Here is a 19,852-nt window from a genome sequence, read left to right on the forward strand (position 1 = left end):
ACCACACACACACACACACACACACACACACACACACACACACACACACACACACACACACACACACACACACACACACACATACACACGCAACGGCTCCAGAAAGCATCTACCAAGAAAGGACTCTGTAAGGCAAGAAAAAAAGGACCCGTATCTTCGGTATCTGCACTGTCAGCACACCTCATCGGATGACCCCTCAGCACATTACCGCCCGATATATTCGCCCACGCAGTTACATTATGCTCTGCATTTTGCATTAATGCTTGCTGATTCGATGTCTTCTCCAGAAAAGAAGGCAAGCTCCACAAAGATAAGAGATTAAGAGGTGCATAGGCCACATAACGAAAAAGAGAAGCACCGCAGAACGTAGCGCCTGTCATCCGCCCAGCATGTACGTAGGCGTGTCATCGCTTCCTCGGCATATACCCACATGCCGCTCGCACGTACAGACACACGTGCGGTTAAAGTGCGTTGATAGACTCATACAAGGTAGCACCATCTAAAACTCCTAGAGTGTATGTGTGTACTGAAACAAACTCCAAAACCACCATCCATCAGCATCGACCCGTTACGGGGAAACATAGGGAGGACGCCCATCTTCATCCACAATGAAGCAACTGAGAAGACACTCCCTTCTCTCCTTTTCGTGTGTTACTTGAGACCCGTTGCAACGCCGATGGGGTCCAGCAAAGCGGTGATGACCTTGCGAACTTCGTCGACGGTTTGGTTGGCGTTAATCATCGAGTACACGCCCTCCTTGGTGAAGTAGTCCGCAAGAGGCCGCGTCTCCTGCTTGTAGATGCCCAGGCGCTTCTCGCACACGTCGTGGCGATCATCGGGACGCTGGTGGAGGTCCTCTCCCGTTACATCATCCTTGCCGGGGGTCCGCGGAGGGCGGAACACCTCATGATACGTGCGACCGCTCGACTTGTGAACCCATCGGCCACTCGTTCGCTCCAGGATTACCTCGTCCGGAACGCTGAAATCGATCACCTTGTCTATCTTCTCACCGGCGTCCTCCATCATTTTCGCCTGCTTCAGCGTCCGCGGATAGCCGTCTAGGATGTAGCCGTAGCGGCACTCAGGGTTCTTGATGCTATCCTTCACAATTCCGAACACGATGTCGTCACTGACAAGTTTGCCCGAGTCCATTGCGCCTTTTGCAAGTTTCCCATTCGTAGTATTCCGCGCCACCGCGTCGCGAAGCATATCGCCCGTCGATAAGTGGCACAGGCCGTACCGCTCCTTCATGTACGAACTCTGCGTACCTTTACCGCAGCCGGGGGCGCCCATGAGCACGATCTTCATGATTGACACAAGATGGGCTGGGGAGATAGTAAGTTGAGAACAAAAAAAAGAAGATCCTTTCAGATCGATTGCGGCGTTGGCACACAGAAAGCGGCAGTCAGAGCGCGTGGAAACGTGGGATGCAGCAGTGTAGCAGCAGTAGACGATGTGGAGAGCGCAACGTCAGAGCGTCAGGGATGAGTAAAAAAAAGAAACACGACAAGGAAAGAGTGAGACTTAGCGAAAAAAATACAAGCAGCACAGAAGTTAAAGCGTGAGCTTCGATCAACGCAGTAGCGCAGACACGCCCTGGAGGAGTCTCTCCGTTGCCCCTCACTGCAACAAGGCAGTTGGCTTGCACAGCAGGCGCATCCCCTGCTGGTGGTGTGGTGCGACGAGGGGCGGAGCGGCTACGAGTTGAACAGCAGTTTTGGCTGGCGAGAAAGATTGCGAAAGTGAAGAGGCAAGGCGCGCAGGACACATGTCCGTGGTAGTGCTGTGCTAAATTTGCACTAAGCATGCTTGTTACTGTTCGCCTGCGCATACGCCAGAAGCGCAGGTGTTGAAGAGACCAGCGAGCAAAACGAAAAGGGTATAAACTGCCCACCCCCTCATGCCTACGCACAAGAAATGGGCTAGACAGTGTGTGCATCTGTACCTGCGTGGCACGGAGGGGGAAAAGTGAAAGATTCGAAGGGGGGCAGCCGGAGCCGGAGGGCGTGGATCTACTCTAATTGAGAAAAAAGGGCGTGAGGTTCGTAGTTCATAGAAGAGGTCAGCGCAAGCAGCACTGAGCTCTTGCCTATCCACATGCGCTTCCTCACTCGTCATCTCATCATCCTCTCCTGCACTTCATGCGCTGCTACACGTATTGCAAGACGCCCGTTCCGTAGCGGCGAACCAGCTCCTCCGTCGACAGAGGCGGAAACAGCGCATTGCGGATCGCCATGAGACGATCATATCTGGGGTACCCGGCGTGATGCTGCGGTCCCGACTTGGGGTTATTTGGAGCTGCCCATGGAATAACACAGCACCGGTCGCAGCAGTCGTTTGCGTAGCAGCGAATCTTAATGGATCCAAATGTCAGGTACAGCTGTGCGAAGGTTGCCTTGTGGCTCCTGTGCAGACGAATGCAGTACTTGTTCTGCTTCTGCATGACGTAGTAGGCTCGAATGGAGTCCTCGTAGTGCGCGTTGATGCGCTCTGGGGTGATGGGGTTTGTCGCTGAGAGTGCGCTCCACGCTTCCTCTACTGGTGAGGTTCTCACAACAGAGCATGCACCGCCGTACTCTGGCGCTATACACCAAAACACCTCCGCAAGCAACCTCCTCGTCTCTGCATCCTCGACTCGCACCCGGATACTTCGTGGCATGGAAGGAAGCGGCACGTCAAAAGGGCTGCTGGTGGTCTGCGCAGACGCTTCTGCAACGGCAGCAGTGATCGCAACCTCGTCACGAAGGAGTCGGAAGGATGAGCTTGCCGCTGTCACCTGTGTTGCTCCTCCGTTGTGCGAGCACGGCAGTGTTGAAGCATCTCGCACGATGCAGGCGAGCTCCATAACCCATGCACTCACCACGTCCCTTGCTGAAGAACTGGGAGAAGTGGGCCCGCTCATCGCCGCCGCCGCCGCTCGCACTTGCGGAGGTACGAGCGGAGAGAGAAACTCTTTCAGTGCAACTGATGTCAGCTCCGTAGCACCCGGCAACACAGGCAGCAGAAAGCGAAAATGCATCGCTAAGTTCTGGACCAAATACCGCTGCGTTTTGCAAGTCGAAACGTCTGCGGCGAGGAAGAGGCTCTGCAGCACGAGCGGTGCTGCACTGCCTACTCGGCTATCCGGAAGGGCGATGCCCAGCTGCCGGAGCTGCTCCTCCAGCAAGTCATCCCCAGCTCCGCTCGCCAACGCACTTGACTGCACAGCGTTAGATGCCTTGACGTTATATGGTAGACGAAAGGCGCGCCACCGCGTGTACACACCGAAGTCCACACACCGCAGCAGGAGGTTGGAAACCTTTCGAGCGTCCTCACTCCTCTCTCGCGCGGGGCCACCCAACGGGAGAGATGCTGCCTCCGCCGCCTCTTCGTCGTGGAGTCGCGAACGAAGTCGAGTCATGAAGGTGTGCATCTCTCGCACTGACTCTATCGCCGCCCTGTCAGCTAGACGAAAGTGCACGTGAAAGCTGAGCTTCAGCTGCTCCAAGGAGGCCGGCTCTGAGGGTGAATCCGAATGGCGCCCTGTTTGAAGGCTGCTCGTCAGCACCAGACATTCGGCCACCGTTGTTTTGAGCTCAGTCTCTACCTCGCGTCGAAGAGCGGTGAGAATTGTGAGCAGCACCTTCTCCACAGCCTCGGCGGAAAAGGCGGTCACCGACGTCACCTCCTTCCCTTCGCCATAGCTCTGCACGAGCAAGGCATCACTTGGGTCGTCATGTTCCGGGTCGTACGAAAAATCCACATCGAAGTAAGGATCCACCGGGCACGCCTCATCCACCAGCGCGTACAAGTTTCGATCTTGCCTGTGGGGTATAGCGTTGACGAAATCGGCAATGGCACTGCCACGGATAATGGGTGCCGAAGGCTCCACAGCTGATTCATCGATGTCAAGCACGTTAGCACTCCATCGTGGAAGAACGTTGAACAGTTTACTTCCTGAGCCCCCTCTCCGGTCCAGTGCGAGAGGGAGAAGGCCACGATGGGCGCCGTAACCACGGGCCGCCAGCGCCTCAATGCGTGTAGGGTAGAAGGACGCGTAAAGACGAAGGGGGTTCGGGACACGTAGCTCCAGCGATTTGGGTGGTGATGAGGATGTCTCTTTCGACGGCAGTACCGTTGAACTTCCGCCGCGGAGATGCTGAGGACTGCGCCAGTAGCGATCCGCTGGCACACCAACAGCGGCCCACGCGTCGCTCATCACCTGAAAGACTGAGTCATCGACCACGTCAATTAGGGCGTTGAGTCGGTAGTCGCTGCTGCGCGGGTTGATGGCGTTTCCGCGAGGGCCAGAGAGTATGAACAGCGGATTGATGGAGTTGCAGAACTCGCTGTCTTTGAGACCGGTGTCCTCACGACTTGCTCTGAGCACACTAACAGTGGAGGGCGCAGCAGCAGATGCGCTCTCCTCGATTCGAGCAACCTTTTGTGCAGACATGGTAACCTCACCGGGGTGCTGCCGCGAGAGGGCAAGCGAACGCAGAACCGAAGGAAAAACGAAGAGGGCACAAAAGCACAGTGATAATAACGCCTCCCTCACAGCCCACGGCGCTGGGTCAGTGCGTGAAATCGGATACACCGAGTGGCACCGTCTGGGTGACCAAGGTAACCTTCGAAAGCACGGAGCAAGACAGTAAAGAGTGGACCAGCGTGGACATCCTCACACGACCACAAGTAGCCACCTCAGTCCAAGTAAGGTGACAACCGGAAGGCGAGGAAGGGAGAGGGCGTAAGAAAGAAAAGAGGACAAGTGCACGCGTGATAGTGTCTGTAAGTTGATGCTGTGCATAGCACATTCACGGAGAAGCACTACGAGATGCTTCGCTTGCAGTATCGACACGTTAAACATACGCGCCAGCTCGCTTCACGAACGCATCCGTTCTGCAATGCTGTTCACCGCACGGCGTGATGAACGTGTTCGGTGTGTATGTGTATGTGGGGGTGGGTGGGTGGGTGAATGAGTCGGTGCTTCGTCGAAGTTTTTGAGAACTCCTGAATCGCTTTTCCGAGAAGACGGAGCAAAAGAGCACGAGAGGCACCAATACACAAAAACGGAAAAAATGTCGAACACAGACGCACCACGCACGCATACAGAGAATGGAGGATGACGAGAGAGAGAGGGAGACAGCACTGGCCTACTCGTGACGAACAGCTGAGAGACACATCCACGCCGGCACTTCACCCCAAGCCATCTGGCTTCAGCAGTTTGCTTAGTTGCAAAAAGAATGACCAGTCCATCAGTGTAGACAAGGCAGAAGTAGCAGCAAGAAGAGAAGTAGGCACGAGAAGATAGCAGAACAACAGCCATGACAAAGAACATCACGGCATATGAAGGAATCGCCATAAGGTAACAGCTAAGCCAAGTAAGGGGATGTGTCGCCCACACACATCAGCCCACTCTTCCAGGTCCTCATCCCGCCCACCTGTTCTCAACTACGCTGCCCAACTGACATGGTCAACCATCATCTCGTAAAGCGATCAGGTTCCGCTCAGCTGACAAGCACGTAAACTGCACCTTCAGCGCCGAAAAGTTCAACGTGGCGAGCGCGGCTGCCTCGATCTTGCCTTCCGTCTCCTCACACCTCTCGTTATCCAGCTCATTGCTGCAAATAGCCCCCCTCACCAAGTCAATGCGAGCGTCAATGTAGTTGCCGGAGATGAGTGCGGTCGCCGTCTCTGCAATTTCCTCGGATGACTCGAACCCCAAATCCACGGCCGCGTCAGCCATGAGTGTCGTTCGCCGCACACGCAGGTAATGGAAACACAAACTGCGCCTCACATATTGCAGCAGCTTCTTCGCGACAGAGGCTTGCACGTGCGGTTCACGGGTCAAGTGGCGCGTTGCTGCTTCTTGAGCGCACCTCCAAGCCACTCCCAGCTGTCCACGCCACAGGGCGTCGAGAAGGCTGGTGAGCTCGCCACAACTCTCATAGACTTCTCGAAACTCTACGCACGTGCGCAACTGTGTGAGAGCCACGTGAAGCGGAAGAGTGCCAACGGCCGACAGCACAACAAGAGTGCTGAAGGACGAGGCAGGAGCAATGACGCGTGTGACCAAAGGCGCAAACTCATCCAAATAGTAATCCGAGGAGGTGGCGCGGATGTGGTTGGAAGAGCACGGAAAAACAGCGGACATCACGCTGCACGCGCCTGACTGCATCTTGGTTCGGCCTGGGTGAGCGCCGGGGTGCTTAACGTGAGCAGTAGAATCTGGCAAGAAGTGAATATTAGGATACCGTGCGGCTCCCCAAAGACTGACACCCGTTCCGGTCCCATCCCCCAGCAGCGCCTTGGCACATCTTTCGAACTTTCCCAATAAACCGTCCACATAGGCGGCAACAGTGTTGAAGAATGCGCTGTACGAGAGTGTCAAGCGCCAGTATGCCTGCACCTTGGAAACCGAAGCCGCTGATGCATCGTGTGATAAGTGTTCCTCCGCTGTGTCTCGCTCCTTCGTCCCAAGCCTGTCAAGCAGTGCCGCAGCTCGTCGCATATCGTCGTTTACTCGCGTTGACTGTAGCGCATTCTCTACTGAGGCCACGCCGCCACGGCTGGCGAAGGTTAGAACAAGGTGTAACCGCGATAGTTCTAGAGACCCGAAGATGACCGCCGGATCATCTCTCAAGGAGACACGGTCAATATTGCTTGCCGCCTCAATGAAGAAGCGCGACACGCCGTCCCAGTCGCCAGTGGCGGCCGCCTGACGCATTAGGTCGAGATATGGTCCCACCAACGCAAGTGCCTCTCTCAGACAAATAAATCGGTAGCCATCGTACCCGTCCCGCGCAGCGTGTGAGCAGGAGGCAGCCGCGGTGAAGCTCCACGGGTCATCGTCACTGAGGTGCCACCACTGCACCAGCGTCGCTGTTCCGCTTCGCTTTCTGTCGTAGACATCGGCGGCGCGTATGACAGCGGGTACCCCGGCATTTCGTGCATCCATCATGAGTATCTCCTGCCTATTAGCCACAGCCTCGGAGAGCGCACGAGCCCGCTGCGTAACACGTCTTTTAACGACCTCCATGACATCAGTTCCACACTCCTGTAACCATTCTTCGTTCCCCTGCTTGCGACCCCACTGCTCGAGAGCTTCCACCTCGCTCGGGTTGCAACTTTGACGTGAGAAGTACTGAAGCAACAGTGAAAGTGCCGCTTGTGTCTCACCCTTGTCGGAGCTAGCTAAGACACTGGCGCTAAGGCGCGCGTATGTCTGCAGGCACGGCATCACCATGGTGTAAACCGTCATGGCGTCAGTAATGCGCCGCACTCTTTCAGTCCATTCAGAGAAACACCGGCAGAAGCCCTTGGTTCTTGCTGCCAATCACGACGACTGAGAGAGCTGATTGACATATGTTTACAGGAGCTGGGATACTGTTTGGTAACTGTGCCGCGAGAGCGCGCGATGTCCTACGCTCTCCTACCTCGAATACGAAATGAGGTCTTGTATGCGGTGCACTGATATCCAGTAAAATGCCTACCAACGTAAAAGCAGGAGGACCAAGCAATGCTACTAGAGGGAAAGAGAGGACCACATGTAACTGTTCTCGCGCACGTGTGCTCACAAACACAGAGAGTGGTGGTGTGCGAAAAGAGAGCGGTAAGGGAAGGAAACCATGAGCACACGAAGACAGTCTGCGGGGAGCAAGGACTCTTATGGTGTTGATGCACGCAACGCCTGTGACACCACCGACAAGGTCAGTTGTTTTCCCTTTTACTGCAGAGCAGCACACATGCAACGTTGAAGTGGAAAGAAAGACAGGGAGAAGAGTGACCTTTCATTTTGCCAAGCAGCGTCACGCTCGCCTACATAGATACACACACACACAGCACAGAGGTATGAGGCTTGTACAGCTACAGAAATACGTACATCCATGGGCAATCTTTCTACAGATAATGATGCGTAAAAACTGCCTTCCCCACTATGTCTTCTTGCACTTGAGATGGCAAGAGAACTTCTCTCTCGGAGAGCACGACAAAACGCTGTACTCTGAAAGAGCCCGGTCACAAAGCACGAGGATGCAGCGGTGTTAAAAGGACGTCAAATCCGCCAACGAGCATTCCTTCTCCTTGCACACGAGTAAGACCATGGTCTTCCCTTTGAATCACCAACAAAGCTGCATACAGCTGCTCCGTCTCAGCCTCCCCCTACCAAAAGAAAAATAGCGGAAGGATAAACATGCACTGCTAAGAGAGTAGAGAATGGCCTGTGAAATATGACATACGACGCTGCGTGAGAATCTCAACCCGAAGGCGTCCTCACATCCCCCTTCCATTCCCCTCTTGAGCTGCTCACCGCCCAGGCTGTGCCTCATCGCTTCTGGATACCACACTACACAAGTGCCTCCCTCTGCATATAGGTATGCCACTATACGTATACCGGCATATCAGTCGGTACAGGAAAGTATTCATGGGTGATACAACGCCGAAAACAACAGAAACAGCATGGCGCAAATCAAATGACACCAAGCAAAGGCAACTCAACTCTGTCGTCGCAGATGAGCCTCCCGTACTGAGAGCAGAGAAGCCGTGAAGGCACGAGGTTATCAGAGAGCCACACCCACACAACTGTGAACACAGTACTGAGAAGGACGGGTAGGGGAAATGACGAAGAGAAAGCCTTCGCTGTGGTAGTACACATTAACCGTCATCGTAGCGGTGAAGATAACAGTAGCACCAGTGATGTCTCATTCAAATGTCTGAGCGACGGCAGTCTCACGCCGCGCGGTGCATCTTTGCCCCAGCAGCTGCGACACACACGCAGCACCCTCGCCTTTCAGCGTTACCTGGGGTCAGTGCCTTGCCACAAAAACGCTGTGATGTGCAAGGCAGTGGTGGACGTGTGTGCTTGAGCGGGCGGTCTGAGCGACTCATCGTCGTCTGGAGTGCGCAGCAGCCCTCGCTTCAGAGAGCTCACGGCAGTGCGAAGTGGCGCCCGTGATCACAGTGAGGAAAGAGAGGTGCAGCGCGCGCTCCACAGCCCCCGTGCACGCCAAGACGCACGCAGGTCCTTGCTGGCGTCCGCCGACTCCCCCCAACGACGCAGGCTAGATCACCGCAGCTGGGCTTGGGTGGTCGGCGCGGCGAGCAGCACAGGCGCACACTCGCAACCGGCGCTGCGGCGCGCGTGAGAAAGCGCCGGCCGAGCCAGGGGCAGCCAGAGAGAAAGCAAGAGCGGCAGGTGACGTGCAGCGTGTGCGTCCACCTGTGCCGCTGCGGTGCCCAGGCTCGGCTTCTTTTGCATCTGAAATGCGGGCGTTTTCCACGGCGGTGCCACTCCCCCCGCACACACCATAGGGCCTGCAGTGGCGGCTTGGCAGGTCCATGCCTGCATGGAAGCACTCCGTGCTCGGCCGCGACACCCTCGCGTTGCAGCAGTTGCTGCTGGTACGTAAATGCACGCCGCCTCCCTGACGTGCCACCCACCAAAGAGGAACGAAAAAGCGCAGTGCGAGGGAGCAAAGGGAAAGCAGCCAAGGGCGAAGAGGGCAGAGGGGAAGGGGCACGACTCCGAAGTGCGTTCAAGAGCGGCGGCCAGGCAACACATGAGACCACAACACCCCTCCCCCTCGGTCGTAGCCCAGTGCGTGCCTGCAAGCAAGACGCAAGGAACACGCACGCGTGCACTGCCCCCTGCGCTCGTGGAAGGCCATGCACCCGCCACAGAGAGAAGTGTCGCGCGAAACGCAGACACGCAGAAGCAAGAGAGGGAAGGGGGAAGGGTGAGGAAAGAAAAAAGAAGGATACACACCGGCGCCCGAGAGGGGGAAGAGGAGGCAGTGCGTGTGCGCAGATGGCTGCGCGGGCTATCAAAAGGGGCTCCGCCCCACACAAGCCAAAGCGCAGTGATTCAATGAAAAACAAAGCGGTCCCTCAGCACACGCAACCATCGCAAAGAATAAACAGAGAGGGAAGAGCGCCAGAACGCAAGCAGGGCGCATTCCCACACACGCACCCAACGCTCTCTCACTGGCGTGGGCCCCATTTCCGCGGACGAGTATCCCCCGACCAGGTGTCCCCCCCCCCGCTCGCGCTCCCGATAGGGCTGCCCACAAGCAGGAAGACCTACGCATCCCCCTTCTCCACCACCCAAGGCTCTCCGGTTGTGGTGGGTAGCCAAGGTGGTGGGTGGGGGCAGAAGCAAACGCCTACAGTGACTCGGCTCCACGATATCTGAAATGAGGAGGAGACCAGGCTGGGGAAAAGAGACGACAAGCGGCTGGTGAGGGATGCCGTCGGAACGGTGCAGAGGACGATGACTCACTCCTCGGCACCGCATCCATTTTTACAATCGCGCTTGTCCCTTCCGCCCCCGCGGAGAGCCTCCACAGAACGAAGAAAATGTGTGGTATTTGTACAATAGAGGTGGTAAATCGCACAGCGCCCCAGTCAATCGAAACAGTTGGGCACCGCGGTGCATGATGAGTCTCTCGATTACTTGAGACCACGGCTACCAGCAGTAGTCACAGCACCTTGGGGTACTTGATCCTTAACGCTTGCTTTTTGTGACCTCCAAACGCTTTCGGCGGCATGGGGCACTTTGTCAATTCTGCAAGTGTTGGAAGGACATGCGCCCCGCTACAGACATCCTCTTCAGTAAAAAACGACTGCCAAGAGCATATACATCATTGATGCGGCTGTTGTCAGCCTTCGCAGTTGCACACATGTGATGAGTTGCTCACGTGAACGGTAACAGCAACACTAAGAGTCCGCAGTGCCCCACATCAACGAAGTGTAGTGCTGGGAACCGACATCGACCAAAGATTTTGTGTACATCGCAGTGGCTGGCCGTTATTAGCTAGAGCAACAGTTCGCGGCCAAGGGAGTGAGACTCCCTAACTGTCTGCGGCACTTGAGATTCACATCTATGAGCACAGGACACCCACAAAGCCTTGTTATATATACTACCCTGCTGCAGCTGGCATCACCGTGTACTAGCCTGGAGTACTCGGCTAGTGACAAAAAGCCTAATAGTCGTCTGCAGTAGTGGATGCCGATGTGTCCTTAGCTGTGGGTAGAGCGCCACACCACTAATGGCAGCACCTCTGATGATCTCCAGCAGAGGCTCCCCAAAGAGCACTAAAAGAAAAGTAAAGAGCTCCCCGTGATGAGCCTTACACTGCCGCCGTGCGCGTTGCTGAGCTGGAAGCCATCCATATTGCGGTTTTCCACCCTTCATCGTGTCCATTGCCCACCATAGAGCATGAGCTCAAGTGCAGCTTGAGCACCTCCGACTCTGTCATAGACACCCATCGCCTGGGGCAGGTGGGAACAAAGTGGAGCTCAACTTGTAGGAGAGGCATTGGTCACGTCAAAAAAATCTGTAGACCATAGCCTCTATTGCAACTTGGTTGGAGGAAAGTACAACGAGCTTGCCGATCGGTCAGAAAATCACGAAATCAAGCGCTGATCTGATAGGAACGAGGTACTGTGTGGACACAGCTGTGTTTGCTTTGGAGTGAAAACTGACTTTCGACGCGTCAGTGCCTCGCGCACTACAGTACATACCAACGTACCTTGTGCAAAAGAGACAGCTGAAACAACGCACAATCAACTTTGAGGATGGTATCAATGATTAGTGAAGACGTGATTGCTTCGGCAACCAGCCAAAATGATGCATTGGGGGAGAGAGCACAGGGTAGTGAAGAAAACAGTGTGCGGTGGGGCAACACAGAATACAACTTATTCGTTGCAAAGAGCAACGCGACCAAATGCAGCGTCTCGCTTCAAGAAAAAAAAAACGCTGTGTCTCTCAAGAGGCCTCTTCCCTACGCAATACACTTAAGACGTGATCTTCTGAACAAATAAAAGACGGGATACTTCTGGTGGGAGAGAAAAATAAGATACTTCACTATATGTTTTGTAAACTCACTATGAAGCGAATCCTGTCTCCATGAGGCAGAGTATAATGTCAGTGCATATATATCTTGTCCACACCCTTTTACTTCCTTGGTGTATGATGTATGGTATTGGAAAGATCCTTCACTTCATGTCATCATTCCGTTACACATAAGAGGCAAAGAGGCAGGAATCAAAACCCATACTTCAAGAATCCTTGCCGTGTTGGTAAAAGGAGAAGATGATTTGGAAAAGGGGAAGATATTTATTCAACAGATTGAGACATAGAGTAGCAAAGGGTAGGGATTGGAAATATATATATATATATATCTAAAAGCGCATCATTAATGCATCGTATTGCTTTTGGATTCCTATCCTCCTCATCATATTCGTTTTCAAACACATGTGTTGCTTTGAGCTCGATCACTAGACTTCAACACAGTCAAAAAAAAAATAATAAATAAACACACACACACAAAAAAAAAAAAGAAGCACGGTGCTGTTAGCTTTTCTCTTTCTTCGCTGGTGCGATTCGTACGCAACCTGCTCTATTGTTGAGAGAATACTTGGAAAGAACCGCTCTCTGTAGGTTAAGGAGCCATAAAAACGGCAGTCTGTTCTTCATTGCTTCTTCTTTGTCTTTCTGGTGAGTGTTGGTTGCATAAGGTTCGATGTACGAGCGCAAACGCTTAAAAAGTACTTTTGGCGGTTTGATTGCTTTCCTTATGCAGAAGGCTTGTAGACAGCTATTGTACCAGCGAATGTAAATATATGTTACTTTTTTTTTTGACGAAAAGCAGTTAGTTGTTAACTATGTACACCTGATGGTGCGTTGTGCGTTCACAGCGCTGTCTTTTAACCTCTGTGTGATCCGCATTAGAGACACAGCTTGTGCGCAACTCGAACAGCAACAGCATACGTATGTTCTGAGGCGTAGGTAAGCTCTTTAGGGTACACACTAGTCACCGCAAACATTCAGAATGATCTCACGTGTACCCTGAGCCTTACATAGTCAAAATCAGCGGTCACGCAGGCAGAAACGCAGGGCCTTTTCCTCCAAAGTGTCATTCTGCCACAAACTACTTAGCAAAGAAACATACAAACAGAACGTCCAGTAGAAAGGGGAAAGTATAGGTATTACTGTGTAATGAAAGCGCAAGCGCAAAGAAAAAAAATTGCTGTGGAATACAAACAAGCTTTACAAAGGAAAAGGAGGAAAATCGTGATGGTGGCATCGTAGAGTGGCCCAGGGGTGACTATTCTCGTTTGCGCTCGGCCTTACGCTTGATAGACTTATTCGTCAGTAAGATCTTGTTCGATACAAAATTGGTCGGTAGCGCTTTGATGATTGTCTCCAGAATGGCGTGATTTCTGTGACCAGAGGTTTGAGGTACGGATCCAAGCTTGTCGAAAGTCTGGTGTGCCATGCAGTCGGCGTTCACCATCAGGAAGGTTTCACGTGGCTTGCGAGAGCTAAGACCCTGCGTCATCTTGCTCACCACCATGTTTGGAGACACCGCAAGAACATCAATGCCAAACTCCTTCAACTCGTAATGGAGGCCAGAGGCAAACGAAAGGTTGAAGGCCTTCGTCCCAGCATAGGTGCACAGTAACGGAGCAGGAGTGACAGCGGATACGGAGCCCAGCATAACAATGGCACCGCAGCGCTTCACCTTCATCTTCGGCACCACATACTTCGTCATGCGGAGACTTGATTCACAGTTTACTTTAAGGACACGGAGGTCCGTCTCAAGATCCACCTCGTCAAAGTAGTTTGTGTAGGGGTAGTTTACACCGACGTTGTTGACGAGTACGGCAATCTCAATCTTGTTGAGCTCAGCAAACATCTCATCGTACTGCTCAGGCGTTGCCGAGGCGAAATCAAATGAGATGGCTTTACCCTGCACCCCAAGCTGCTTCAGCTCCTCCACCACGCTTTCGAGCTTCGACATGGTGCGCGCAATGACACACACATTAAATCCACGGTGGCCAAGGTCGATAGCCATGGCGTGGCCAATACCCTCGCTAGCACCGGTGACAACTGCCCAGTCACCGGCCTTGCCGTAGCGCTTCTTCATGTTAAGGGTCGTTAGGTAGTTGATTTTGACAAAGCGCATGATCTTGAATAAAATCAAACCCAGGACAACAGCCCCCACAGTGGAGATAAGAGACGGCATGGCACACAAAAGAAAATACACTTGTCCACTAGGAAAGACACAAAGTTGGTGAGAGATTGTCCGCTAACTGAATACCCCAATCCAGGGTAGCGCCAGAACGCAATGCGTAACTCATAACGGAGAACAGAAGTGGGGAAAAGGAAGAGAGGTTTTAGTGAAGCAGTGAAACTGGGGCTCCACAGCGACGCGCTTGAGCAACTCGGTCTTTTCAACCAAAGCCAGCGAGAAATCACGCTGCTTCTGAGACAGACGGTCATCGTTTTTCCTGTAACACTTGTGTTTTTAACTTCGATCAGGCGCGTCTTCAGAACAAACTAGCCAGTTCAACCCCACGTGTTTTCCCTGACCCTCCGTTGGTTTCCATGCGGAAGGGGATGAGCTCCGCCCCGCCTGGCGCTTTCAGAAGCCCTCTCGTCATGCAAAGCGACGGCCAGCACGCGACACAACAGCGCAGCAACAGAGCCATCGCAGTGCAGCCCCTTCCATAAACCCAAACAAGCCTCCGCACCGCGGGCTGCTCGCAGCCGCTCCCATAGCACAGGTTTCCCCCCGGCGCATCGCCCACGGGGACGCAGGGAAATCCCACAACAACAATAAGCAGCGAGGGGTGGAAATACACGTTTATGTCGCCTGGCTCTCGGCAATCGTTCGGATGTGGAAAGCATGTTTACTGTCGACGGCCTCTGCGAAGCAACGTCTTCCAGGACACCACCGCCGGCAACAATAGCAACGAATTGGTCTGCCTTTCCTTTTGTCCTGTGGGAATGACCCTGCGGAAGAAGGGGGGTGGTTTCGGCGGGAGCCGAGGGGCTGCGCGACTTTCCCGCAATGGGCGTGTTGCTTCTCCCTGGCGCGCCACCGCGGGGCCCCCCGCCGCAACGGCCCCGCCGGAAAGGGCGACTAAAAAAGAGGAGCATCACATCACTACCCGCGAGACACCGCAGAGCTCACCCGGCCTCTTTCCAAATTTTGAGAGGCATTGTAAGCGGCAATAGTGGATTGGAACCTGAAAGGCAGGTGCTGGGATCAGTTGCCCCTATGAAGACAATGGCGAGGCCACAGGGCTCCAAGCGAACCGTCTTCAGAGTTCACTGGGCTGTGGTTTGCTCCCCGGGGTGCGAGTTGAGCTGGGGGAACTGACGCGAGCCCGGGGCTGCTTTGGGAAGGGTGGAAGTGGTGTGTCAGGTGGCTCGTGTTGACACCTCCAACGCTTTCAAGCGTGGGCCGAGTTGTTTCCCTTCCTGGTAGAACGACCTCCAGGCATCCGCTGGGAAATTATGCTTCCGCGCTGAACTGTGTTGATCAAACAAGCCACTTAAAGGGAATAACTGGAGTGCACTACTTCAATTCTGCGACATCCACACTCGCAGTGTCGCAAAAATGAGAAGATCGTTGGCAGAAGTCATGTGTTTGTAATGCCAAATTTTTGCAGGCTTTCTGGCGGCCAGGCGGTGAATCCAACTTGATATTGCAACGCGGCTCCTGGTACTTCCACAATGAGGAAGGCTTTACCAAGGGTACCTGAATGACAGTGGATAACGGTATTGTTTGCACTTACCTCGTCTATGATTATTGATACACGCGCACAAATCTAGATCTATTACAAAGCCCTCCATTTGATGCAAATACCAGCTTCTTCCTGCCTTTTCACTATATGTGGCTGGGTATTTCTAGTTGTGGTGCATACTCGCAGATAACAAGCGCTTATTGTACTCTCTAATGGCGCTCCTATTGTTTACTGAGGTCGGTTGGTTTCTCTACAATAAGGTTCTATCCTCATTCTCAGTGCGACGTAGATTTATGCATGCTTCCCTCTTACCAGGAGCACGAAAGGTTGCTTAGGCAGCTGAAGGCCTCACAATCAGATTTGCCTTCCTGAAGAGTGCGGGAACTGAGATAAGTATTATTGCCGACAGCTATAAACTACCTCCTCCTGTTAGCTGGCGGTGTTACTCAGTGCGGTCACAGTGGTGGCACATAATGACCCCTTGGGTGCTTGCGAGATGATTTATGTAGTCAAATATGTGGCTAAGGTGCAATGTAACTCACATTGAATTCACAAACGATGATGAAATCAACGAGGCGGCGAAACGGCAAGTACTGCGCCCACTCGATCTTTTCTTTTCTTTTTTTTTTTTACAATGAAGTGGGGCCACCTTACCTCGGCAAACTGTATATGAAAAACGCCAATATTACTCTTTGTATAACTGCCACATGTTTGCTCTGTCTTGGCGGGTATAATGAAGGAGTTGAAAAATGGCTTAGCAAAGTTAGCGTAGATACATAGATAGCTGAAATGTATGAGTACTTTCCTTTATCAAACACCAGTTTGACATCGATGTCAGCTACCGTGGTGCGTTGTCTGGTGCTCGATATCCCAAACATCTCGTCATTGCGTATGAAGCAGGTGAAATATGCAGATTAACCCCATCCACTTAGCTTGATGTACTGCTGCAAGATCGACGCTTTGCAAGCAGGTGTTTTTCCTAGAGTTGCTACGTCTACTACTGAGACAACCCCCCATTGCAAGCGAATCACTAGAGGATGCTGAAAAAATGTCTACATTTTAGGGTCGTGAATCTCGGTGGGTGCCATGAGATTGCTGAGGTGCTTGTTTTTGCCGCTTTGAAAGAGGTTCGTGAGCTTTTTGTGCACGAAGCAGCTGCTGGTATTACTGCACTAACCATTTGTGAGCGACTAGAAAGGCTCAGCTTAGGTTGCCGCGTTCATGTTTCAGATGGCAACCATCTCAGGATCTTGGCGAATCTCGTGAAGCTACACCTTTGGAGCACAAAGGTGAGAAATGCAGAAATTGTCGGCTTTGCCTTCTTTTGTGTACTAGTGGAGCTTATAGTGGACGATGGTGTTCGAGTTACAGATGTATTCCCACTTGACTTCTTGCAACCAATTTCATGGCTTTCACTAATTGAGACAGAGGTCGATGCTCGAGGTGTAAAGGTACTGCTTTACTACCAGAGATTGGAGATTTTGGCCCTTGGTGGGACACGTGTCTTTTATTAACTGAAGCGGTGGAGACACGATGCCATTGGCCAATACCTTGAAAGTTTTGCGTGGCTGCTATACCCACGTGCGTAAAGGAGAGGACATATGTGCTTCTGTTTTTTTTTTTTTTCACGCCCTTGCATTAGAAGGTATATAGTCAAATTACCCGCTAAAAAAAAAAAAGATGGCTGCGAGCGATGACTGCTACTCATATTTTCAAATGCTCTGCATAAGGTGCGTTGACTCCAGAGGAGGAGTGCTTATGCATTCCTGCGGCTATTCCTGGCAGTTTTTTTTTCCCTGTTAGGCACCGTTTTCAAAGGGCTAAATTGAGGGCGATGGTTTGCACAGTGTAGCTTTGTAAGCTAGACATGAAGAGAAATCCTTACTCTTTGCGGTGCGTTTTTCCTCATTATGACTGGATCGCGGTGAACCGGCTGTTATTAGTCCTCCCTATGGGCCTGGAAAAAAGAAGAGAGAAAAGCTTACTGTTCTGCGCTTCTTTGCCGTCCTTCCGCAGTTAAAAGGGAAAACATCTACCCCTTCGAGAAGTTCTCCGTAAAATAGGTGCGTGACAGCTGCTTTTTTTGGGGGAGGGGGCGGTAGTGCATGTGTGTACTACTAGCTGTTACTCAGCTGCATTTCAAACCACAAGGAGAGTGGCAGCAGTGTGTCAACCCTTTCGTTTTCCTTCTTCAAGTATCTATAAAAGACAGTCTCTCGTTTTGCGTTGCCTCTCATAGGACCTTTAAGATATACGTTTCTCTGCATTTGCTCTCTGTTTTTTTTTTTTCTAGAGGCAGCAGAACTTATGCAGTTTTGAAGATGGGCAATTACTTTTCCCTGTGCCCTCAAGCTGTTCATGGTGTCCTTAGCTTCAACGGTATAGGTGCGTTCTCGAGTGCACATCCAACTGGGGTGGTCGTTAGAGGCGTGGACTATTCAGCGGTGAAATTGATCGGCGAGGGAGGATACGCTTTCGTGTACGAAGGATATAACAATGCCACTGGTCAACGGGTTGCTTTGAAGCGCTATGTATTCACGGAAATGCAGCAGCAGCAGGTAGTTGTGAACGAGATGAACATTTACCGTGATGTCTGTCCCAATGACTATATAGTAACGTACCTCGACTCTGAAATGCTTTATCGGGCCGGGCTACCGTTGCCAGAGATGTGGGTCGTGATGGAGTTCTGTGACGGTCCTTCCTTGCAGGAGTACATTAATAATCGACTTCAGTCCCCTCACCCTTTCTCGGCGCGTGAGGTGTTTGAAATTGTCGACAATCTTCTTCATGCAATCGGTCACTTGCACTCACAATCGCCGCCCGTTTCCCACTGGGACATTAAGCCTGACAATTTCTTGTTCACTGAGACTGGGCGGCTCAAACTCTGTGATTTTGGAAGTGCAACGCGAATGTTCTACGCACCCAAGTCAGTGGAAGAGGTGTCTGTTGCTGAGTCGGAGTTGGGTTCAAGGATGACACTTCTCTACCGGCCGCCGGAGTCACTGGATCTATGGTCGAAGGACCGCGTCGACACCAAAGCTGATATCTGGGCGCTTGGCGTCATCATTTATGTGCTGGTGTTTCGCGAAATGCCGTTTGAGGCAAATTCGATGGAGATAATGGCAGGAGTGCCGAAGAGATACAAAGGCAACGCAGAGGACAGCTGTCCCGAGGACTTTAGACCGCTCATGAACGTTGTGCGCACAAAGATGCTCACAAAAAAACCTGCGGACCGTGCCGACATCTTTAGCATCTCTGAAGAGTTAGAAAGTATTACACACTTACCGCCGCTATCACGCCCACGGCCAGGGTTACAGAGTGCGCAACGATCGCGCTTCGCCTAAAACACCAAAGACGTGCGTAGCTGCGATATTTCCGAAGCCGTACTGAGCCCACTCTGAATTACTGTGTGGTGCGTTTCATTGGTATAAGGAGGTTACTACCGTGCTTTCTTTTCGTTAAGTTTTTGTCTCTCTGTATGAAGTGTAAAGGTGCTATAGTCCTTGATTATCCAGTGTTTTTATGACTGAATACAACTTTAGAGCTCAAAAAACAAAAAGCTTTACAAACAAATGCAAACACACAGGCGATTCAGCCTGAATAGGTGAGGTTTAAAATACTGGTGCCTGGCTGTGATATGTCAATTTGGCGTTACCATTTTCATACTTGAACGTGTCCATTCTCCGCCATGGAGCATGAGGTCAAGTGGAGCTCGACCACCCCCGACCCTGCCACAGGCGCCCATCGCCGGGTGCGAAGCAGGGCTAGACACGCGGTGCAGCAGTGCGCCGACCCCATCATCTGAGCACGCCCACCACCGCTAACTCCACCCACCCGCTGTGCCGGTCGCCGCCTGGCGCATCCCTCGGGGTGGCTCAGGCTCCCCACCCGTAGGCAGCGAGGACCGGGCCGGGCACCTTCAAGCTGTACTGACGCCTCGCCCGTCATATGGATGGTACAGACGTGCTCGCTGTCGCGGCTCGCTGCGACGCAGCGCCATCCACAGCCTGACCGCTGGCGTCAGCAGTGGTAAAGCGCTCCGACCTCCCCGCATCGTAGGTGCTTGGCCCATCTACCACCAGACGTGGCTCGGCATCGGCAGAGACAGGGGAAGCGGCCGCTTGGCCTCTCCGCACGCACAGAGTGGGGGCACTGGACTCTGGATACCGCCACGCGCTGACTCCCCCTTCCCCCCTTGTTGATGGCGCTAGCACAGCATCTGAGAAAGCAAAGGCGATCTAGCTACTGGTGTACAGCGAAATTATTTGATGGCTCTGCGGGCTGAAGGGGCGGAGGGAATCTAAAGAGGGCATTAGCATGGCTACTGTCCCGCTTCACT

General features: G+C 52.8%; 6 protein-coding genes across 6 annotated transcripts, besides 2 other annotated features; 2 read left to right on the plus strand and 4 right to left on the minus strand.

Moving 5' to 3' along the window:
* Positions 1-651: 651 nt before the first annotated feature.
* Positions 652-1,308, minus strand: LPMP_200230 (adenylate kinase, putative; the record flags this gene model as incomplete). Its single annotated transcript, XM_010699920.1, has 1 exon — positions 652-1,308. The coding sequence occupies one exon, from the start codon at positions 1,306-1,308 to the stop codon at positions 652-654; it is 657 nt and encodes a 218-aa protein (XP_010698222.1).
* Positions 1,309-2,149: 841 nt separating this feature from the next.
* Positions 2,150-4,435, minus strand: LPMP_200240 (hypothetical protein; the record flags this gene model as incomplete). Its single annotated transcript, XM_010699921.1, has 1 exon — positions 2,150-4,435. One exon carries the CDS (start codon positions 4,433-4,435, stop codon positions 2,150-2,152), a length of 2,286 nt encoding a protein of 761 aa, XP_010698223.1.
* Positions 4,436-5,452: 1,017 nt separating this feature from the next.
* On the minus strand, positions 5,453-7,240 carry LPMP_200250 (hypothetical protein; the record flags this gene model as incomplete). The annotated part of the gene is made up of 1 exon (XM_010699922.1): positions 5,453-7,240. One exon carries the CDS (start codon positions 7,238-7,240, stop codon positions 5,453-5,455), a length of 1,788 nt encoding a protein of 595 aa, XP_010698224.1.
* Positions 7,241-13,085: 5,845 nt separating this feature from the next.
* On the minus strand, positions 13,086-14,006 carry LPMP_200260 (short-chain dehydrogenases/reductase, putative; the record flags this gene model as incomplete). The annotated part of the gene is made up of 1 exon (XM_010699923.1): positions 13,086-14,006. The coding sequence occupies one exon, from the start codon at positions 14,004-14,006 to the stop codon at positions 13,086-13,088; it is 921 nt and encodes a 306-aa protein (XP_010698225.1).
* Positions 14,007-14,385: 379 nt separating this feature from the next.
* Positions 14,386-14,834: a repeat region.
* A 1,716-nt stretch (positions 14,835-16,550) lies between these two features.
* Positions 16,551-17,027, plus strand: LPMP_200270 (hypothetical protein; the record flags this gene model as incomplete). Its single annotated transcript, XM_010699924.1, has 1 exon — positions 16,551-17,027. One exon carries the CDS (start codon positions 16,551-16,553, stop codon positions 17,025-17,027), a length of 477 nt encoding a protein of 158 aa, XP_010698226.1.
* An 807-nt stretch (positions 17,028-17,834) lies between these two features.
* LPMP_200280 (protein kinase, putative) lies at positions 17,835-18,857 on the plus strand (the record flags this gene model as incomplete). The annotated part of the gene is made up of 1 exon (XM_010699925.1): positions 17,835-18,857. The coding sequence occupies one exon, from the start codon at positions 17,835-17,837 to the stop codon at positions 18,855-18,857; it is 1,023 nt and encodes a 340-aa protein (XP_010698227.1).
* Positions 18,858-19,170: 313 nt separating this feature from the next.
* Positions 19,171-19,693: a repeat region.
* Between the last annotated feature and the right edge of the window lie 159 nt (positions 19,694-19,852).

The sequence above is a fragment of the Leishmania panamensis genome, assembly GCF_000755165.1.
Source record: "Leishmania panamensis strain MHOM/PA/94/PSC-1 chromosome 20 sequence".
Classification (NCBI taxonomy): domain Eukaryota; phylum Euglenozoa; class Kinetoplastea; order Trypanosomatida; family Trypanosomatidae; genus Leishmania; species Leishmania panamensis.